The sequence below is a fragment of the Musca vetustissima genome, unplaced genomic scaffold (assembly GCF_032173495.1).
Source record: "Musca vetustissima isolate MV318-11 ecotype Yass unplaced genomic scaffold, APGP_CSIRO_Mvet_v1 utg6509, whole genome shotgun sequence".
NCBI classification, from domain to species: Eukaryota; Metazoa; Arthropoda; class Insecta; order Diptera; family Muscidae; genus Musca; species Musca vetustissima.
The window spans coordinates 196799-221009 of NW_026877974.1; the positions used below are offsets into that span (position 1 = coordinate 196799).

At 35.1% G+C, this 24211-nt stretch overlaps 2 protein-coding genes across 2 annotated transcripts in view; one reads left to right on the plus strand and one right to left on the minus strand.

The window, feature by feature from the left end:
• The window catches only part of LOC133322735 (DNA-directed RNA polymerase I subunit RPA12), a 97159-nt gene extending 77820 nt beyond the window's left edge, over positions 1-19339 (plus strand). Inside the window, exon 4 of the mRNA XM_061531698.1 lies at positions 19330-19339. The gene's annotated coding sequence lies outside the window, so the exon portion shown is untranslated. The remainder of the gene's footprint in view (positions 1-19329) is intronic.
• On the minus strand, positions 79-4948 carry LOC133322756 (anosmin-1). The gene is made up of 6 exons (XM_061531718.1): positions 4266-4948; positions 4061-4179; positions 3274-3467; positions 2673-3181; positions 638-704; positions 79-299 (listed from the first exon to the last, which is right to left on the minus strand). Exons 1-6 carry the CDS (start codon positions 4946-4948, stop codon positions 135-137), a joined length of 1737 nt encoding a protein of 578 aa, XP_061387702.1. The 3' UTR covers positions 79-134.
• Positions 19340-24211: the final 4872 nt, after the last annotated feature.

Below are 24211 nucleotides of genomic sequence, written 5' to 3' on the forward strand. Positions count from 1 at the left end.
CCGCATTTCTATATATGGAAATTTTGTTTTTTATTTTAATTTTATTTTTATTCTCTATTGAGTATTTAGAAAAATCTTTATTATTATTCTTTTTGTTTCTTTGTTTATTATTAGTTGTAGTGAGTTTTATATAATTAACACTTAATATTAGCTTTTGGAAATCCTTTGCGAAAATTCTCACATTTCGGTGTGGTAAATGTTATCGTCTTCATGCCTTCCATATCACCAATGGAGTTGCTACGTGGCTTAAATGTATAGACGGTATTATAGCTCAGTTTACTAAAGACCAATGAATCTTTCTGTAAATGAAAAAATAAGAAAAAAGAGAAAAACAAACAATTAAAACCAAATTAAATTAAAACTAAAGATTAAAGTCCATTTATTTTTGTAGGTTGTGAATCATTCATTCAAGCGCCTTCTTTCTTTGTTTATTGGCCAAATGATCGAGAATGGTTTTTATTTTGTAAACAAATCAAAACGTGTTCATTGCCCCATTGTTTTCACTGTCAAGTTCGTCGCCAAGTTTAACTGTCGCTTTGCCATTACCATTATTGTGGCTTCAAATTAAGCTCAGCAAAAAAATAGAACAATGTTCGTTCGTATCGTGTATCATTCATTATCATTCACAGATACTTACATTTACACGTATTGCATTGTATTCTCCTTCTTCGCAATTTGTTTGCAGTGGACAAAGTTCATATATTCTGTAAGAAGAAGACAAATATATATTTTTTATTTTCTTTAATAAATTAAACTATTACAGTCAAAATCGACCGGAAAACGTCTGTATCCAAAAGCCCGGAGAAAAGTTGTTTATAGTGACCAGATCCCCGGCCCCTGATCGTCGTTATACGCAATTTCGACATATTTGAATATATGGGGTCTGAAAATATTTTATATAGGTCCCTGTGTTTACATAACTCCCGTATAAAGGTCCCACTTTATTTAAGGATTTTGATGGTGTTATGTGCAAACATTTCTAGTTATTCGAAGGTAAACAAAATCTTTTTTAATATAGGTCATCCATACCGCCCTCCATACCGCATATGAAAAAAAAATCTCAAAGCCCGAGACCTCATTTTATTTTATAGAAAAAAAAATTCTCAGTACCGCTGGTCCAAGTTTTTTCTATAGAAAAAAATTCGCAGGACAACAGGTCTAAGTTTTTTTAATAGAAAAAAATCTCAGGATCCCAGGTCTAAGTTTTTTCTATAAAAATAATTCTCAGGACCGCCGGTTCAATTTTTTTCATAGAAAAACATTCTCAGGACCCCAGGTCCAAGTTTTTTCTATAAAAAAAAATCTTAAGGCGTCAGGTCCATTTTTTTCCTATAGAAAAGATTGAAAAGAACCACTGGTCTAAGTTTTTTCTATAGAAAAAAATTTCAGGATCCCAGGTCCAAGTTTTTTTCTGTAGAAAAAATTTTTCAGGATCCCAAGTCCAAGTTTTTTCTATGGAACAAAATTCTCAGGACGCCAGATTCAAGTTTTTTCTATAGAAAAAATTCTCAGGACCCCAGGTCCAAGTTTTTTCTATAGATGGGCGGATATTTTTAAATCGACTTCAAATTGTCTGAAACGGATTTGGTCCAAAAAATGATGAAAGGTCCTATATAGCGGTATTCCCGATTTTTCGATATGTTGGGGGTTGTTTAGCCATATAATACCTCCAATATCTGTTATTTTACCGATTTTTCGACAAGTTGCCTATAATTTGGTTTTCATCGGGTGTCAAATATTTCTATACGGTCACAAAATCTATTAAAAAGATCAACCAGCAAGAGAAAGTCAGCTGTTTTCTCTCAAGTCTAATTTCAAAAATTTGGACTTTGTTTACGTTGTTAGGAATTAATTCACAATAATGGATTTTGACAGCAAACTTATTAAAAACTTATTAATAGGTCTTGATTCCTACCAAAATTTACCATGGCATAACCCGCCCAAGATCTATTAAGGTCACCCAGGTAGCGAAAGTCAGCCATTAATTCTCGAGTCTTATGTCAAAAATTGGGATATCCGATATCCCTGCCTATTAATAATGTCATCCAGGAAGACCAGCTGGATATCAGCTGTTTTGCAAGTTTGCTTTCAAAATTCATTATTGCAAATTTTTGGCATTAGACTTGAAAAAATAGTTGACTGTGGCTTGCTAGATGACCATATAAGATATTGCCATGAGCCCGCCATTTATTAAGTTCCCGAACAATCCCTATTTATCAGGTCATCCAGAGAGACCAACAGGATATCAGCTGCCTCTCAAGTTTTCTGTCATAATCCATTATTGTGAATTGTTTTCCATTATGAATACGTAAACAAAGTCCAAATTTTTGACATTAGACTTGAGAAAAAAACTGCTGACTTTCTCTTGCTGGTTAACCTTATTAATAGATCTTGCCAATGTCAAAAATTTGGATTGGATTTGGACTTTTATTATGAAAATGTAAACACATAATAAAAGTCAATTCACAATAATGAATTTTGACAACAAACTTGAGAAGCAGCTGATATCCATTAATAGACATTGAACCCGCCATTTATTAAGATCCAGAACGTTTACTGACATTTTAAGTGTCCACCTCATGATGGAGGGTGTAAATAGTTCGGATCGTCTGATCTAATGGAGGTTTTACTTGTTTATTATATTTATTAACTTAATTGCGTTTTCTACTCACTTCTCCTCCTTCGGATGGAAGCCAGATATTACCACCAGCATTCCGAGTTTACGATTTAAGCGATATTTCACCTCAAATTTATCCTGGGATTTTGTGGGGCTTGTCGATGCTGCTGCCGAAGCAGATGCAACTGGCGATGAGGATGCAGATGACGAGGATGAATAAGTACTATTTTTTATAGACAACGATGATGTCGATGGTGTATCAGCCAATGGGGAAGCATCATTTAGAGAATATTTCTTCGCATAATATCTCTCATCGATCGATGATAGGGCATTGGCATTTATGGCATCATCGGTGGTGGCACGTGATGATAATTGCTGCTGCTGTTGTTGTTGTTCGCGACCACATTTAAGTGGTTCGAATGTTTGCGTTGGCACAATTGTGGTATTAAACAATATTGAGTGTTTATCCGATTTAAGGCGTTTGCGACCATTTATCGAAAAGGCTTGAACTTGTATATAGTAACTAGAATCAGGAAGTAGTTTTGTTATTTCGTACTGATGGCGCTGCAAGGGATTGAAATTTAAAAAAAATAAATAATATAAATTATTATTAAAAGTAAGTTTTTTTTTTGTAGTTGTGTTGTGCTCCAACTCACATCCTTTACATAGGCCTCACTCGATATAAAGGACTCATGTATTGCATACACATATAGTGACCAAATAACTTTATATTTTTCTATGGGTAAATTTGATTTCGAGGCACACCAAACAATTTTGATGGTCACCGATTTGCCATCGAAATGGGATGAGATAACCTTAAGGTCAGCTGGAGGTTTTGGTGGTTTAGGATCTGAAAGAAATTGAAAATGATAAAAAGAAGATCAATTTTTAAAAACAATTTCGATTAATAGAAGATTTTAGGTTCTCAACAGAGCAATAAATATTGATCATACGACATATAAGGCGTTTATTTTGAAAGTGACAAGACCTTGCTTCATATGGGTTGGGCGCCATTTTGAGACTTATTATTTTGTGTATTTTTGGCGGAATCGGAATGCAGCAAAACCGATTGACAATGAAGCCCTTTATTCCCAGCAATGCATTTCATGGATATTTTTGAATGGATATTTATGCAATTAGCGTTGGGCGCCATTTCGTAAAAAATATATTTTTTTGGATTTATGGCAGAAGGCTACGACCGGAATTGGTATTATTCTTGTCTTATAAATGTTCCTGGTTCGGAATATTTACTTATGTCATTAGCGTTGGGCCCCATTTTATGGGTTTTAAATTATCTAGAATACCAAGATGTGAAGATTCGAACTTATAATGTACATAAATCACTTTCAAAATAAACGACTCATATATTGTTCAAAGGCGCAACCAAATATTCAAAATAGCCTTTCGGAAAACCAAAATTATTTTGAAAAAATATATACTTACGATTTGGTAAAGTAAATGCTTGTGATGGTTCTGAATAACCACGAAAGCCATACGCATTTATAGCTGCCACACGCACCTGATACCAACGACCAGGTCTTAAATAAAATCCTACTGTGGTTCTGAAAGGGAATACAAAATATAAAAGAGGCAACATTATTTTCATCCATGTCTTCTCCATCCCTCTCTCCCTCGCAACGACACTTACAACATTCTATTTAAATCTAACACCTCTGCCAATAGTTCAACTGGCTGATACTGCCAGGCACTTAATTTACGCGGGGATAGCTGCGACCCAATGTGATGCCGAATCTCCACATGAAAATAGTATGACGAATTCGATTGTAATGTGATTTCGACTTTTAGCTCGCGGGCGATCAGCGTACACTTAAGTATCTTTGGTATTGGCGGCAGCAGACTGTCGTCACGCACACCAATCGGTTGCATGCACACCGGACCGCACGCCGAACTGCAACATTTCTGCACCTCGGGACAATCGAAATCATAGCTGCAGTTGTCCAGACAGGAGAGTTTCTGCAACGGCTGAATGTTGATATTTTGAAAGATGGCATTTTGCATGGCCGGACAATAGCCACGCCGCGGTGCTTTGATCATATCGATTTGACATTGTTTGCGACAGGCTTCACAATCGCTAAGGTAGCGCGCACCGCTCGAGCTGCCGCCGGTGCCGCTGTCCTGGCATTTGGCATAACATTGCAGTTCGAGAATTTTATCACGCACATCAATATTGCCGACATGCTGCATTTGGGATGATCGATAACCACCGCCGCCGCCTCCATTGCGACCATGATGGCGACACAAAGCCTTGGTGGGGGCATTAAGAATCCATAGCGTAATTAGTAGAATTTTTAACATAAATATATTTAACATTGTTTTATTAACACGCTTCGGCCGATGTTCGTTTTCGTTGCTCCTTCGTGTAGTTGACTTCTTATGGTGAAGGGTAGAATTTTGTTGAGGGGGATGCTTAATTTACAATTTCAACTTCATGATGTCCAGTTTGTTTTTTTTTTACTATAGAAACGAGAAAAAAATAAATGTTATTAGAAAAAATAGGGGATTAGATTTTGGAAGGAAACTGAGGAAACTCCTTTTTATAAATTTGAATTTCCTGCCATTGTAAGTATTCTGGCTTCGAATTTTAACTGAAGAAATACGATGATTCTATGCCTCGAAATTACTGCCAGCATCAACAGATTCACATAATCAATTTCAAAATGTTTGCGTATGCCATTAGCGTTGGGCGCCATCGAGACAAATTATATCTTTTTTGTTATTTTGGTTGTTATTCTTCGCAGCAAAACTGATTGAAAATGAAGACCTTGATGCTTCCGATGCATATTTCTAAATATCTTTAGGAATTTATATGTACGCAATTGTCGTTGGGCGCCAATTTGAGAAATGTTTAATATATTCTACGAAATAACTTCCTAACATCAATTCAGAATGTTAGCATTTCGAGACAAAATATATTTTGTGTTTTGGTATTTTGTGCGGCATTCTTCAGCAAAAACGATTGACAATGAAGACCTTGATCCCCAACAATGCTTCCCATGGATATTTCATAATATCTTAAGGAATATGTATGTGTGCAATCCTACGAACTAACTTCCCAGCATCAAAGGGGTTGGGCGCCATTTCGAGAGAAATTATTATTTGTGGTTTTTTGGTCCCATCAAGAAACCCGTGGTATAATCAGGAGTGTAGTAATGAAAAACGCAGCGTATATGGCAGTATCAACAATCTATGCAAGGTAGAATTTTCGGGAGAAATGGAGAGAGAAGAAACGTATTTTCAATAGAAAGAACAAAGAACAAGAAAAACGTCAGAATGAAGTCCGGAAATTTTACCAACAAGTAAAATACCAAACTGAAGGCTTTGGCGCATTCTCCTGTAGAAATGAAGATGGAAATCTAGTGACAGATACAGATATGTAGCGTGTTGAGGATTTGGAAGGAGCATATTGCAAAGCTTCTGGATTCAAATAGTTATGGCGAAGAAGTTACCCCAGAACCAATCAGGTATGTATTATAGAATGTATACCACCTAGCCAGATTAGAAAAGTAAGTAATTATGGTTGGGCGCCATTTGGACATAGTCTGCATAACAAAAACAATTTACAATGACTAAGAAAATTGAGATCTTGATCCTCAACAATGCTTCTCATGTGTGTATATTTCTGAATATTTTGAATAATATTTCAATATTCAATTATGGTTGGGCGCCATTTTGGAAAAAACAAATATTTTGTGGTTTTATGTATTTTTGGACATAGTCTTCATAACAAATTAGAATTTTTATTGGAATTTGTATTATTCTTGACCTTATCCCTTATACTTAGATCTCCAGCAATACATTAGGCAATTTCAATTGTCTCAATTGTTTAGTTCGTGGCGAGAGAATTGAGGGAAATGATAACACTCGTCATTGACATTTATTTCTCAGGGCCGTATCTAATTTATTGCGCTCCGTACAAAAATACTCACCATCTCACCATTATAGGGGTTGTTAGACGCCCGTATTATCCAAATACGCAAAGACTTTATTGGCATCTGTGCCAATTGAAAACGGCGAAAATCAACGAAAATATTTTTTTATTTGATCGAAAAATGTTTACATGTATAGAAAAACAAATTTTTGAATGACTGAAATTATATTTTCGAAAAAACAAAAAATTCAAAATACGCATTGTCAAAATTTCAACTTTATATTTTCATACGCAATGCGTATTTGGCTAGCATTCATTGAAATACACGAATTTAACTTTTGAGGTGAATAAAATCGTACGAATACGCATGAATTTAGGTACGACCCTCATAGTCATAAGTTTATTTTCAAAATATTTCACAAAATTTAAAATAAGAAAAATTCTTATTGTTTTCTTTAAAATCATAAAAACTATTCAAAATGTCCTCTCGAAAACCAACTAGTATACCCACAAGGAGAAGAAGAACATCTGGAAGAAGCAACACTCGCCGTCATTATAACATGGGAACACAAGTAACGGAACGTGATCTAATCGAAGCATTTGAAGAGAAATGCAATAACCCTCAAACGCCCTACGAAATACATCATCGAAATCGTATCAGTCGCAAAGAGAAAAAATATTCGAATATTTTTATGCGGGGTGTTCTTATGAAGGCTTCAGAGGAGATGTTACGACAATCGGTGTCATATGATTTTGCACCACCGACTATTAACAAGAATTGGCGTGTCATATAGAGAGAAAGAAAAATAATAAATTTTTATTTACATTTTTGAAATAATGCCAAGAAATGTTTAAAAAGTTCCATTGAAATGGTCCAACGAAGTGGTGAGTTTTTCAAAGCTCTTTGTTATTGTTGTTATAGAAGCTTTAATTGTGTTGCATTTTCTCCTGCTCAATCTGGTTCTGCTCCAGGTTCAAAGAGGCGAGGACTTCTATGTGTTGAGTCTATTTTGGGTTAGGTAAAGGGCTTGTATGGGTTTTGATTGACATATCCTTAACTGTACTTCTTAATGATCTTCTATAATGATATTTTTCTGATCAATTAAAAAATAAACTCTATTCCGGTCGTATGGGCCTCGTAAAAATAGTTTCATAAAATTCATGCTTGTGGCTCTATATACTGATCCTTGTCAAAAATATATATTAAAACAATCTTCGTTTATGCCCGCGCATTTTGTAAAAACTGTCCGCCGTTCAAACTTCTAAAAATAATCTTTAAAAATTCGCAGAGCTTTCGTTTAAAAAAAATGGCAAAAAATACACGTTTATATCTCTGAGGGTTCTTATCGAAAATATTGGTTGAAAATTCTCGTTGACCGCAGTTTCTTGTTGAAAATATTGTTTAAAAAATACGCTTAGATCTCAGTGGTTCCTTGTGAAAAGCCACGCTTACAGATCTGCAGGACCTGCTATATATTTTAAAATATTCTTTCAAAATCCCTACTTGTCCTTTTTAAAATATGCTTTCAAATTCAACGATCTTATTTATTAAATAATTCACTATTATGGCCCTACTGGTCCTTGTCGAAAATATATCTGCTTGCCCTTCCTAAAATACTTTTGTAAAAATCCACGCTAATGGAAAATGGAATGGTAGAAATTATTCTTCAAATATCCAAACTTGTTTTACAAAGGGAGCTTATAAAAACAGCAAAAAATGGACACACATGTCTCTGAGGGTCTTTGTCAAAAATATTCTGTAAAAATTTACTCGTATGTATCCAAGGACTCGTCGTAAAATGTTCTTTAGAAACTCCACAGGCATCTAAAAGTCCTCGAAAATGGTCTTAAACATCCATGTTTGCAAACATATTATTTAAAAATCCACGCTTATGTCTATGAGGATCCTTACAAAAACCTCCATCCATATGTCCTTGAGGGTCCTTGAAAAAAATTCTTAAAAAACCTAAAGGTCCTCGAAAACAAATATTCTTTATAAACCAACGCTTTTGCCTTTTTAAATAATAAACGCTTGTCAATGGGGTTCCTTGCAACAATATTCTTTGAAACATTCGCGTTAATGTCCTTGAGGGTCCTTGCATAAATATTCTTGGAAACTTCGCGCATATGCCTCTAAGGGTCCTCGTAAATATATCCTTTAAAAATTCAAGCTTATTGTCGAAAATATTCTTAAAAAATACACGTCTCTGAGAGAGCATTTAAAACAATTATTTAACAAATCCACACTTACGTCTCTGAGGGTCCTTATAAACAGGACGATTAAAAATACTCCTTAACTTCAACTATAGAACTCCCAGACTATCAGCTCGTCTAGAAAGACTCTATGACCCACATCTCGTCTATAAAAACTTCCTACCTTTTTTATTTATTATCCTACCCATAAGCTAATCTTTATAACACTCCCAGGCCCTCAGCTCTACGCAGACTCCCAAACAGTCTATAAATGCTTGCTGACTTTCAGCTCTTTGATAAAATCTCCCTAGCCTTCAGCTCGCCTAGAAATACTATCTAACTTTCTGCTCATCTATGAAGACTCCATGACCTTCAGATCGTCTATAATATGTCCCTGTCCTTTAGATCATCTATAAAGACTTCCTGGAATTCGGCTCGTCTAGATAGTCTCCCAGACCCTCAGCTCGTATATAAAAACTTCCTAACCATCAGCTCATGATGGTTAGGACTACCTATGAAGACTACCTGACTTTTAGCTCCCTAAAGGCTCCCTAAACTTAAGTTTGTCTATAAAGATTCTCAGATTTTAGTCGGATTTCATAAAGACTTCAAGACGTCTAGAAAGATTACCTGACCTTCAGCTCGTCTGAAAAAAAAACCACACCTCTAGCTTGCCTGTAAAGACTCCCTGATCAGCAGCATGTCTGGAAAAGTGCTCTGGTCTTTAGCTCATCTATTAAGAATCCCTGACTTTTAGTTGGACTTTGAATAGATTTCAACTTGTCTGATCCTTGGCAAACACCGAAATCCTCTTCATATCTTTCTGATCGTAATAAAATCTCCTTTCTCCTTCCTCGTCCTACCATTCCATATATGGTATTAATGGCCGACATCAAATTCCTCAACCAATCAAACATTAATGGACTTAATAGCAAATTTTTGCATTCCATTCCAGACTGACAGACTGATTCGCCGCTGATTCGTTTGTTATCTTTGTGACAGCGACAAACCGATCAATCTTTGAAGTGGAGTTGATCGGACAGTCGGATGGGATGAAATGGAATGAATTGACTGTTTCTGCTAGATTTCTGTCTGGTTTATATTTTCACCATAACAATTTTTATTAATACCTAAATGTTTGCTGGATGGAAACCTGTTGGCTGGCCGATTCTGATGGCGGCGATGGTGGAGCTGATGATTGGCCTCCTTCGGTGTTTTTCAAAAATATTCACGCATTCAGTTACTCATTTTGAAGGAATTTCATTTGCAATGTGCGCATCTAAAGATGATTATTATTTGCCGCCAACTGCTAGAAATATAAAATATGTAGGAAAGAGGCGAGGAGGATATAGTCGGCAGCGCAGATACCCTACACAAATTAAGTGTTTTTAAAAAAGTAAAAAAAATGGGAAATGTTTGTAGCACAGCCAATTCCCTAAATAATAGTGTAGGGTACATTAAAACTAAACTTGACACTTTGTGGTAACATCTTTTTATCCCCAGCTTCATATCCCCATCCTCATGGCTGACCACCGAAAGGCACATGACATAAAACAGTCGGGAAGAACATTGCAAATCAAATATTGAAACGACAACTTAGCCAAATAACCACTTAAATGACAACTATTATATGCCGATGTTGTTGTAGTTGTTGGCGGCAAACTCCAACAAAACACCAACACACACACACACATACATCCACAAAATGTCCTCCACAAAAAAAGATCGACAACTATTTTAAATGACATGCAATAAAAATGTCAAGAAAAACATTTGATTTTTCTTCCATTTCGTTTATGAGTCGGAATCCGCAGCAATAAGACACGAAAACATTGGCGCTGCTGGAACAGAGATTACAGCCTTCGGCATAACTCCCTCCGCTGCTTCGGCGTCTTCTTTCACATCGTCCTCGTCATCATCACCGCCATCATCGTGATCATACCTTCCGACTAAGTGCAACTGCTTGCTAACTGTCAATCTTTGAATGGCCAATGGGCCAATAACTTATTATGTGGACACCATCAAAAAGATGTTCTGAGATGTCCTCCTCATCTCATCGATTTACCGATATCGTGAATTGTGGACATTAATGGCTAATAAAGATTTCTGCTTCATTTTTTTTTGTTGGCCGCTGCAATTTCTTTTGATGGAACTTGTTTTGCATCCACGTAGGTGCATCCATGAAGTGAAATGTGTTTTTTGTTGTTGTTGTTGTTATTTTTGTTGCCTTTTCTTTATGTTCGACTGTGAATTGAGTTGTTATAACGATAATTTCAATATAATTTATGTATGTGTACAGAAAAAAAGGAACGACGTGTAAAAAGGACGCCACATTAGTTTAGGTAAAATGAGGTATTGAGGTGATAAAAAACGGCAATAAAAAGTAAACTTATTTAGGAAAAAAATATGTTATTGCAAAGTGGATGTAAATATAAAAAAAATATCATAATTTGTTTTATTTTTAATTCTTAATTTTATGCGCAAAGACACCCAGATCTTCAGTTCATCCCATTAATACTCCTTGACCTTTTAGTTGTCTATAAATAATAATTGTCTATTCTATAAATTGTTCCGGGCCTCCAGATAATCTTTTCGGACTCCCTGGCCTCCAGTCATCTATAAGCATGGAGGCACATCTATAAAGGATGACCATAGATCGATGAAAAATCCCTGACCTTCAGCTTATCTATAAAGACTGCCTGACCTTCAATTCGTCTATAAACATTCCTCGTCCTTAAGCTCCTCTATGTAGAGTTCTTGTAGGCCTATTATCTAACAGCTATGGTTATTGTTTAATTTTTTTTGTTATTGTAACAACAACACTAACAAATTAAATTGTTGTAATATAAACAATGTATAAGGTTGTTTAAAAGTTAGAGATTAGGACTACTGACCATCAGTTCAACTATAAACATTCCCTAACCTCCAGTTCATTTATAAGAACTTGTTGTCCATCAGTTGTTCTATAAAGACATCCTGTCCTTCAGCTTGTCTTCACCGATTCCCTCTCCTTCATATGTTTTATGAATACTCCCTGCCCATCAGCTCCTCTATAAATATTCCTTCATAAACTTTCTAGATCATCTACATAGGCTTCCTGCTCTTTAGATAAAGAACCCCTGGTTCTCAGCCCGTCTATAAAGTCTTCCTGGCATTTCTAGCGTCGAAAAGACTTTCTGATATTTAGCTCTCCTTCAAAGAATATTTAACCTATGTATAAAGCCTCCGTGACCTTAGGTTATTCTAAGGAACCTTCTTCTATAAAGACTTCCTGGCATTTCTAGCGTCGAAAAGACTTTCTGATCTTTAGCTCTGCTTCAAAGAATATTTAACCTATATATAAAGCCTAAGGAACCTTCTGATCCTTATATCGTCTATAAATACTCCCTGACTTTCTGCTCGTCTATAAAGACTCCGTGACTTCCAAACTTTGATCTTTACTTCATCTTGTCTATAAAGACTCCCTGACTTTCAGCTCGCCTATAAAGACTATCTGACCTTAAATTTGTCTATAAAGACACCTGGCCATAAGCTAAAAACTCCTGACCTTCAAGTCATCGGAAAAGATTTCCTGATCTTCAGATATTCTATAAATAAAATTCCCTGATTATAACATCGACTCCCTTAATTTCATCTAGTACGTAGGGCAGTACCCATATTTTTTTCAAAAACGAGCAATATCCAAACTTTCTAGCGGAGACAGCGGTATTAGCAAACGAGTGTGTTGAGCTTCGACATATGCATATTTAAAAATCCGACACTGGAATTCAATAGATTACTTGACGAGCACTGGAGCATAGAACTGTTGCAATTTCGGTACCGCATCGAGTAAATTGTGGGTAACGACCAGGAAGGTCGAACATATGTCTCGAGGTGAGAGATCTAAAAAGGCGTGCGTGTTTTTCTAAACGGAAATTTATAGTGCGAACCGAGAGCTATGGGAAAAGAGTATTACGTAAAATCCGATCCATGGCGGGCGAGGACAAACAACCAAAATTTACGTTGGAGAGTGTTGCAGATGTCATCAGAAGCCCAGAATCATTCAAGGCGCTATGTTAAAGTTGAATCTGAACTGCATGAAACTTATTGGGACTCTAAAGGAGTTGGATTTATTATATATGAGCTGTAGGTCAGTGAGTTTTTAGAGACGAGCTGAACGTCAGGAAATCTGTAAAGACGAGGAGAGGGACAGTGACAGTTTAGTATTTATAAACGAGCTGAAGATAAGGGAATATGAATAGACGAGCTGAAGTCTTTACGAATTAAGGTTTAGGGAGTCCTTATAGACGAGCTGAAGTCAAGGATACTTTATTGGCTAGCTGAAGTCAAGGAGCTTTTATTGGCGACGTAAAGTATTGGGAGTCTTTAGAGACGAGCGAAGGTCAAGATGTTTTCATAGAACTGAAGAACAGGGACACTTTATAGCAAATATAAAGATCAGGGAGTTTTTATTGGCGAGCTAAAAGCTTAGGTGTCATTATAGATGAGCTGAAGGTCAAGGAGTCTTTAGAGGCGAGCTGAAGGTCTGGAAATCTTCAAATGTGAGCTGAAAGCTAGGAGGACGTTATCGACGAGCTAAAAGTCCGAATATCTTTATAGGCGGCATGTGAGTCTTTATAAATATGGAAATCTTGATAAATGAGCTGTAGATTTGGAAGTTTTTTTTTTAGACGAACATAAGTCTAGGGAGTCCTTATAGACGTGCTTATATGGCAAGCTAAATGCTAGGGAGACTTTATCAAAGAGCTTTTAACATTTGGGATCCTTTATAGACGAGATGAGGGACTGGGAGTCTTTTAGACGGGACGAGTATTTTTGATTTTTTATATTCATCCTTGTTACAAGGACCCTCAGAGATATAAGTGTGGATTTGTTAAAAAATATGTTTACTAGACTCTCAGACGGGTGGATTTTTTAAGAATATTTTCACAAGTACCAGCTGAGTAAAAATAATTTTTTGCAAGGACCTTTTAGGACCTTAGAGTGTTTTTTTAGGAATATGTTTTTTTCAAAAAACATCAGATTCATAAGCGAGGATTTTTCAAAGAATATTTCTTTCAATATTTTTGCAAGGGTTCTTAAGGACATAAGTGTAAATATTATAAGAATATTTTCGCAAGAACATAAGCGTGAATTTTTAAAGAAATTTTTGCAAGGACCCGTAAGGACATAAGCGTGGATTTTTTACGAATATTTTTGCAACGACCCTCAAGGATATAACCATGAATTTTTAACGAATAATTTTGCAAATAACGTCAAGTTCTTAATCGTGGAGTTTTTAAAGGAGGACCTTCAAGGATATTTAAGAACTATTGGACTTTTAAGTATATTTTTTCGAGGACCTTTAGAGACATAAGCGTGGAGCGAGAACCATTGGATACATAACAGAGGATTTTTAATAAATATTTTCGACGAGGACCCTCAGAGACATAAGAGTGTATTTTTTGCTATTTTCACAGGGGACCTTTGCAACCTAAGCCTGGTTTATAACGAATATTTTCTGCAAGGAGCAGAGGAGCCATTAGCGTGGATTAAAAAAATATTTTAGGCAGAACCCTAGGCTAAAGACCAGAAGAGCCATAATGTAAATTTTGTTTAAAATTATTTTTTGCTGGGACCAGCAGAGATAAGAGCTTCCATTTGAAAGAATATCAGTAGACCTACAAGCGAGGATTTTGAAAGAATATTTAGCAAGACCATAAGCAGAACTATTACCGTCGATTTTTTACCAAGACCCACTGAGATCTAAGGGTAATTTTTTTGAAGAATGTTATCGACAAGAATCTGCTGTGAGCAGCGATAATTTTGTTAAGACTATTTTCGAGAAGAACCCTCTGAGACATACGCTTAGATGTTTTACTAATTTTTTTTTTAAATTTTAAGGTGGATTGGCTTGGCATAAGCAACGATTTTTGAATAAATATTTTAATAAGGATCAGTAGAGCGCCATAAGCGTGGATTATATCAAATTATTTTTCGAGGCCCGTATGACCGGAATAAAGTTTTATAATTGATCAGAATAATAAAATCATTATAGAATAGAGTTAAGAAGGGCAGTTAAGGATATCTCAATCATAATTAAATGAAACCCACTTCATTTTTGCATTCTTGTTGCACAGTGTGTTTTTATTCCACATGAAACACCCAATACTCACAGATAAAAAAATCTTTGGAATCATAATTTTTTCTACAAGGCGGCATAATTTAGAAATACAAAAGTTGAAATCTTTTTGTGAAATATTCCAAACACCCAATATGTTGTGTTCTTTCATTTCTTACTGCCCCGCATACACATTTTAATTGGCAAATATTCGAAATATAAAAAAACGAACACAAAAAACATAACACCACAAAAAAACACAAAAAGGTACTCAAGCGTTTGTGTTGGATGCGGTTTCTTAAATTTCATGGTTTCACAGGTAGGTTAAAGACCCATTTCAATGTCAGTGTCAACAGGTAGTTGTTAAGAAAATGTTTGCTTTTTTTTTGTTGTGGTCGATTCTTAATAAATCATTTAACCAAAATGAGAAAAAAAATAAATAAAAAAACGAAATCTAATAAGTAAAGAAATTTTGATTTGATTTTGAAATGCAAAGGAAAGGGAGAAGTTATACTTGATGATGCACAGTGGTGTTTTCAACCCATAAAATGATACGAAATTATTAGCCATAATGCGAGTTGTTTATATGTACCCTATCTAGGACCACAATGCGAAATTTTAAGGAATATTTTTACGGGGACCTTTAGAGGCATAAAAGTGGATTTACAAAAATATATATAGTTGCAAGGACCCTTAAGGACATAAACGTGATTTTTTCAATGAATGTTTTTGCAAGGACCCTCAAGGACATAAACGTGAATTTATAAGAATATTCCCGACAAGAACCAACGGAGCAATTAGCTTGGTTATTTAAGAATATTTTTTCAAGGACACTCAAGGTCTTAAATTTAGATGTTAATAGGAAAATTTTAGAAGGTACCTTACAGGCATAAAGGACCTGTGGAGTCATAGGCGTAAACTTTTCAAGGACAGAACCAATAGAGCCATAAGAGAGAATGTTTAAAGAATATTTTAAACATGGATAAGCCAGGACCTAAGTGGGGATTTTTAAAGAAAAATAGTATTTTAAGCGAGGCCAGTAGGGATACGTGAATTTTTAAGCAGCACCGTAGCCATGTTTTTTTGTAAAGGCATTAACGCGGATTTTTAAAGAATATTTTCGACAATGACTTACAGAGCAGGACGAGTAAGGGTGGATTTGTAAATATATTTTAGGCAGGATCGGCAGAGAATTTATTAATCAGGATCCCTGAATGCTCCTTAGATTTTATAGTATATTTTAGGCAGGACCAGCAGAGGCATAAGCGTAGTATTTTTAAGAACATTTTTAGAAGGGCCGCTAGAGTCAGAAGAGTGAATTTTTAAAATATATTTTAGGCAAGACCCGTAGAGCCATAGTCCTGTGTTTTAGAACATATTTGAGGCAGGGTCAGTGAAGCCATATGCTTGTATTTTTAAATTGTACTTTAATCAGGATCAATAGAGCCAGAAGCATGGAATTTTAAAGCATATTTTAAGAATGGCCGAGTCAGAAGCGTGGATTTTCAAAAAATATTTTAAAGATGGCCGGTGGATTCGGAATCGTTAATTTAAAAACATATTTTTAGAAGGGCCGATAGAGCCAGAAGCGTGGATTTTCAAAAAAATATTTTAAGAATGGCCGATAGAACTAGAAGCGAACTAGAAGAATTATTTTAAAGATAGCGTGGATTTTCAAAAAAAAAAATGTATATATATATATATATTTATATTAAGGAGGACCGGTGGAGTCGGAAGAGTGAATTTTCGAACAATATTTTTAGCCATGGATTTTTAAATAATATTTTAGGCAGGACCTGCGGAGCTAGATATAAAAAAACATTATTTTTGGAAGGCATGTAGAGTCATAAGCCTGGATTTTTTTTTTTTTAAGAATATTTTGGGATGAATTTTTAAAGAATATTTAAAAAGGTATAGGTTGAATCGGCAGACTATTTTCGTCTAGGATCAGCATAAGTGTGGCTTTCTAAAGAATATTTTCGATAGGTCCTGGATAATTTAAAATCATTTTCTTGAATTGACTATCAGAGCTGTAAAAGTGGACAACATCTTATTACAATTTCCCTTCCCCCTTCTCACAATAATTTTTTCAATTCCTAGGAAAAGATTCCCAGAATTGCACAATTGATTGCAATGTGAACGCATACACACATACATAGCCATATACGCATATGGACATAAATGGCAACAATTCACACATTTTTAGACCCAACGACCAGACCATTCGCATGGTGGTCGTCTGTCTGTGCTCTGCACATGTTTGGCCTTCGATAAAATGTTTCTACGTTTTTCTTTTTACAATTAATGAATGAAAATAAAACCACACTCACTCACTCACTCACATACATACAAGTATATTGGCGATAAAGAGCGGGAGAGTTGGAAATGTATATCTCCAGCAAGCGATCACTAGGCCTCTTCTATGTGGATCACATATTAATTATTTTTTTATATCTAGGCTAAAATGATAGGCAACAATTTCAACATCTGTGATGCGATAAAGATAACACCACCAGCAACAACAACAACACACATGAAATGGCATTCTCAACATCATTATTGAGTTTGAGCATTTTATGGCTACACATTAGGCAAATTAATTGAATTCCAAGGAAAAATGGAACGAAGCAGTAAGCAGCAACGGCTTCTTCTATCCTGAGTAGCAAACTGAATGGCTCGGCAGCATCATTGAAATTATCTCAAGAGTAAACACACAATTAAATTATATTGAGAATATGAATGGACCTGTGAGTGAGAGTTTTTGTTGTATGTAGGTTGCGAGTATAATCAATTCGAAGGGCAGGGTACATTTGAGATGTTCTTAATCGGCAGCCAATGAATTATTTTTCTGGGTTCTATGAACAAAATCGTGGTGATTATGTCAAATGCAATTTTTATGAGTTATAAATATTACTTTGATGTTTTAAATATTCATGTTTTTTTCGTTACATCCTAATCAACATCATCTGCTGAAAAATTCTGAAATATAACTAAGAAAACATTTCAATTAAATAATACACATAGCCATAAAAAATCCGCAATGACAATTGTGAATTGAATGAATTTTTTAGTTGAATGAAAGAAAATAACTCCCATGGATGGCCAACAGATGGAATGGAAGTTCTTGAAGATGGATACATTGTATCACCACTAGTTGAAGATCATTGAATGGCTGGGCATTGTTACAGGTTTTCTCATATTAACAGAAGGTTACACACAACTATTATAAATTACATATTTTTTAAAGGGCCTTACAAGGGAGGAGAATATATTTGATACAATCAGAGCTAAATCCTGAACTTCCAAAACTATTTTTGAAGTACAATCAGTGCAGCCATAGGTGTGGATTTTTAAAGACTATTTTAAGCAGGACCAGTAGAGTCATGGATTTTTAAAGACTATTTTAAGCAGGACCAGTAGAGTCATAGGCGTAGGACCAATAGAATCATAGGCGTGGATTTTTAAAGACTATTTTAAGCAGGACCAGTAAAGTCATAGGCGTGGATTTTTAAAGACTATTTTAAGCAGGACCAGTAGAGTCATAGGCGTGGATTTTTAAAGAATATTTTAAGCAGGACCAGTAGAGTCATAGGCGTGGATTTTTAAAGAATATTTTAAGCAGGACCAGTAGAGTCATAGGCGTGGATTTTTAAAGACTATTTTAAGCAGGACCAGTAGAGTCATAGGCGTGGATTTTTAAAGACTATTTTAAGCAGGACCAGTAGAGTCATAGGCGTGGATTTTTAAAGACTATTTTAAGCAGGACCAGTAGAGTCATAGGCGTGGATTTTTAAAGACTATTTTAAGCAGGACCAGTAGAGTCATAGGCGTGGATTTTTAAAGACTATTTTAAGCATACCAGTAGAGTCATAGGCGTGGATTTTTAAAGACTATTTTAAGCAGGACCAGTAGAGTCATAGGCGTGGATTTTTAAAGACTATTTTAAGCAGGACCAGTAGAGTCATAGGCGTGGATTTTTAAAGACTATTTTAAGCAGGACCAGTAGAGTCATAGGCGTTGATTTTTAAAGACTATTTTAAGCAGGGCCAGTAGAGTCATAGGCGTGGATTTTTAAAGACTGTTTTAAGCAGGACCAGTAGAGTCATAGGCGTGGATTTTTAAAGACTATTTTAAGCAGAACCAGTAGAGTCATAGGCGTGGATTTTTAAATAATATTTTTAGGAAGGCGCTATAAACTGGGATCTTAAAATAATATTTTTAGGAAGGCTATCGGAATGTTTAGGAATGTTGTCGGCTATATGGTCGTGGATTTTTAAAGAATATTTTTAGGAAGGTTTTCGGCTATATAGGCGTACACTTTTAAATAATATTTTTAGGAAATTTGTCGGCTATATAGGCGTGTTTTTTTAGATAATATTTTTTGGAAGGTTGTCGGCTATATAGGCGTGGATTTTTAGAGAATATTTTTAGGAAGGTTGTCGGATCTATAGGCGAGGATTTTAAAAAAAATATGTTTACGAAGGCTATTGGAACCACATGCGCTGATTTTTAAAGAATATTTTTACGAAGGCTATTAGATCCACAGCACGGATTTTTAAAGAATAATTTTACGAAGGTTGTCGGGTACATAGGCGTGGATTTTTAAAGAATAATTTTTAAAAACGCTATCGGGTCTATAAACGTGGTTTTTTTAATAATATTTTTAGAAAGGCTATCGGGTCTCTTAGCTTGGGTTTTTAACGAATATTTTTAGGAAGGCTATCGGGTCTATAAGCGTAGATTTTTAAAGAATAATTTTTAAAAACGCTATCGGGTCTATAAACGTGGCTAAAAAAATATTTTTAGAAAGGCAATTGGGTCTATAAGCGTGGATTTTTAAAGAAGATTTTTAGAAAGGCTATCGGGTCTTTAAGCTTGGTTATTTTTTAACGAATATTGTTACGAAGGCTATCGGGTCTAAAAGCGTGGATTTTTAAAGAATATTTTTACGAAAGCTTTCGGGTCTATAACCGTGGATTTTTAAAGAATATTTTTAGGAAGGCTATCGGGTTTATAAGCGTGGCATTTTAAAGACTATTTAAAAAAGTTCTATAAGCGTGTATTTTTATATACTATTTTTAAGTGTTATTTATTTATAAAGTCACTGAGGACTATAAGCGTGATTTAAAAGAAAATAGCTATTGGCTTTATTTTAAAATAATATTTTGATCAGAGCAGTTCATTATCTTTTTATAATTAATTTCATATCGTGATTTGTCATTTACTCTCACATGCATGTATTTATTGAGAAATTCCGAGCACTTCAGATTTTGTTTGTGTTAATATTTTCTTGCATATATTTAGCACTAATTAATAAAATATCCTCCTGTATCCAACTGCACTCTTTATAAAGTGGTCTCTTAGAAAATGTCGGCAAGTAGATAAATATATCCTTTTAGTGCATGTAATCGATATGTGTTATTTATTTATATAGTCCAATTATTTCGCATTTTAAAACATCAAAGTGAAACGCAATCTAATTGAAAAAAAGAAAATTGTAAAAACTCTTAACTTCCATTTTTTCAATATTTTGAAAAATTGAAGTTAGAAGTAAACAATTCTGCACAGTAAATGAAATAAAAGAAAAGTCGTATCAAAGTAACTTCCTAATAATGGGAATCAATTCAGTTCAACTTGAAGCTGGGTTGTATATATGTACACATATATAACACACAATTCCGATACATGCGTGCCGTTTCAATTTCATTACTTCGTTTTTTCCTTTTGAAAAGTGTCAATGCGTTTAGTACTCTTAACCTATGTTTGAGATGCGTTTTCCTAAGAGCATTTCAACATAAAAGAGCCTAGTAATGAATGACAAAAGTATAAATGCGTAACTGATATATATATATATATATATATGTGTGTGTGTTTGCTTGTGTGGGAATGCGTAGATACTTTTGTGCATTTATAGTAATTCTATATTGAAAATTGTAGAGCACTTACAGTGCATAAAGGAATTCGTTACTTAGCCAAAAGCACAGTGGTGTGGATTTTTAAAGAATAATTTGTTAAGGGTCTACTATAGTCTACGGATTTGTAAAGAATAATTTTTAAGGATCTACCAAAGGCGTGGAGTTTTAAATAATAATTTTTAAGGATCTACTATAGGAATGGATTTTTAAATAATAATTTTTAGGGGTCTACCATAGGCGAGGAAAGAAAAATGTTTAAGGGGCTACCATAGGATTTTGCAAAGAAAAAAAATAAGGGTCTACCAAGGCGTGGATTTTTCATAGAATATTTTTCAGGGTCTACCATGGGCGGTGGATTTTTCATAGAATATTTTTCAGGGTCTGCCATTGGCGGTGGATTTTTCAAAGAAAACATTTTTAGAGGTCTACATAGGAGTAGTTTTTTTTAACGAATATTATTTGGACCTTTTACAGGCGTAGATTTTTTAAAAATATTTTTTGGACCATTTACATGCGTAGATTCTTGAAATAATTCTATATATATTTTTTAATTTTTACCACTGTGTTCGTGTAAGCATTTTGTTACATATATTTATTGCCATGTGGAGCCAAGTGCCGGTGCCAATGCCTGTGGCGATGCTGCGTTCATTCTCATCGTCGTCGTCGTCATCATCATCGTTGCTGTTGTTGTTGTTGTACATGTGCTGTTGTAGCTGCTGTAACATTAATCTGTCTCTTTACACGCAAAAAAATGTATGCGAATCGATTAACACTTCAGCACGAAAATAAAGAAGCAACAACGACAACAGGAACAACAAAAACAACACCAACTACCAACCACATCAGCACCACTATCAACAAGCAAAACGCACCAAAACGAACACTCAGTGACTGACAACGGCAATGAAACACTCACTACTCACTTATTTATACGTCTTGTTTCTTTTTGCTCTGGCAGTGGCAACTACAACAACAGCAACCAAGTCAGACAACCACACTTACATGCAAAATATTGGCAATATGAGTACAACAGCAACAATGTGACATTCTGATGGTGGTAGTGTTGCCAACAATTAAAAAATATTCTTTAAAATTTCTCGCCATTAGTAGATCCTTTGAAAAATCATCCGTAGGCTATAGTAGATCCTTAAAAATATTCTTTAGAAAATCCACGCCTCTAGTGGACCCTTAAAAATATTCTTTAGAAAATCCACGCCTGTAGTGGACCCTTAAAAATATTCTTTAGAAAATCCACGCCTGTAGTGGACCCTTAAAAATATTCTTTAGAAAATCCACGCCTGTAGTGGACCCTTAAAAATATTCTTTAGAAAATCCACGCCTGTAGTGGACCCTTAAAAATATTCTTTAGAAAATCCACGCCTGTAGTGGACCCTTAAAAATATTCTTTAGAAAATCCACGCCTGTAGTGGACCCTTAAAAATATTCTTTAGAAAATCCACGCCTGTAGTGGACCCTTAAAAATATTCTTTAGAAAATCCACGCCTGTAGTGGACCCATAAAAATATTCTTTAGAAAATCCACGCCTGTAGTGGACCCTTAAAAATATTCTTTAGAAAATCCACGCCTGTAGTGGACCCTTAAACATATTCTTTAGAAAATCCAGGCCTGTAGTGGACCCTTAAACATATTCTTTAGAAAATCCACGCCTATAGTGGACCCTTAAAAAATTGTTCTTTAGAAAATCCACGCCTGTAGTGGACCCTTAAAAATATTCTTTAGAAAATCCAGGCCTGTAGTGGACCATTAAAATATTCTTTAGAAAATCCAGGCCTGTAGTGGACCCTTAAACATATTCTTTAGAAAATCCACGCCTATAGTGGAGCCTTAAAAAATTGTTCTTTAGAAAATCCACGCCTATAAAAAATTATTATTTAAAAATCCACGCCTATAGTAGACCCTTAAAGAATTATTCTGTAAAAATCTTTACCTTTACTTGACCCTTAAAATTTATTCTTTAAAAAATCAGGTCCTTCTCGAAAATCATATCTTGAAAATCTTCGCACATACCTGGCAACCCTATCCGATTATGTCTCATGCGTTTTTGGTGTGCGATGCGATGCAATGACAAAAAATAAGATGACAATGACTGTGACGACGATATATCGCATCGCAATGCGAAGAAACGAAGAAAGATGTTGTGCCTGATGATGAACGAAACAAAAAAAGTATTCGAAATAAATGACGACGAGATGTGATGCGATGATACGCTTCTCATTACCGGCTGCCGGGCTGTGGTGTTGCTATTGCCGGCTTTGTTGCTGTTTGTGTTTACACTTTTTTTCGTTGGCATGTTTTGTGGTTGAGCATATTTCATGTGTGCGCCTATATACGTGTGCGAGTGTGTGTGTGTGCGCGCCTGTTAGGAAGAGAGCGTAAAGTGATCGTATAAAGTGTGGCAATGGAAACAAAGCCGTTGCTGCCGTTAAACAGCAGCAGCAGCAACAACATCACAGCATCACCAGCAACGCCACAAGCTATAAAATTGCGTGCACGCGTCTTTTAATGCGGGTCACGATCACGACCACGAACCAAATATTGTGAATATCTATATTTTTTGTTGTTGCTGTTGTTATTATTGTTGTTGTTGTTGGTTGGTTGTGGTTTTCTTTCTTTTATTTTTCTGGTTGATGTTGAAAATTTTTCTTTTTGTTTGTTTTGCATTCTCGTCATGCATTATTTGTTGTTGGTTGTTGTTTTTTTTTTGCCACAACTCTGTCGGCAAGAAACGTTTTATATGTGCAAGTGCGCGTGTGTGTTTGTTCATGTGTAGTTTTTTCTTATATGAATGATGATGACAATCATTACAATTTTAATGAAGATTTTTCGAATATTTTGGGCGTAAATAAATTGTCACATCTTTAGTGCGAGGCGGCTGAAGTCGACTAAAGGATGTCCCTTACATTGTTTTGGGGGGGATATTAAATTACCGTAGACAATGACAGTTTTTTTATTTTTTATTTCAAAAATTTTAATAAATCTTGGTTATTGAAATACAGTAAAACCTTTTAGATGTGAACTTCTGATAATTATCTCTTTAAGATAAAGACGACTTTTAATAAGATTAAATAATTTAAGCAATTCCTTAATCAGTTTAACAATAGATTAAATCAATTTAAACCATTCTTTTGAGCTATAAAATCTCCTTAATAATTTGTTTAACCCTATGTTTATATTGGCCCTAAAACGGATTTATTTTCATGTTCATGTAGTCGAGCCATCATGAATAATGTGCATATGTGACGTATGAGTAATGTAATATCTAGAAAAATTATAGACATATATATTATACGCACCATGGTTCGGCATAGATTTAGTTTTTATTTGAGAGAAAACATACCAACAGTCTATTGCACAGCTGATCATTTTGGAAATAAGCCTGGATTTATAGGGAATTTTAGGAAACCTATTGAAGGTCATTCTATAGGCGTGGCTATATAAATAATTCTTTTTAAAGGGTCAACTCTAGGTGTGGATTT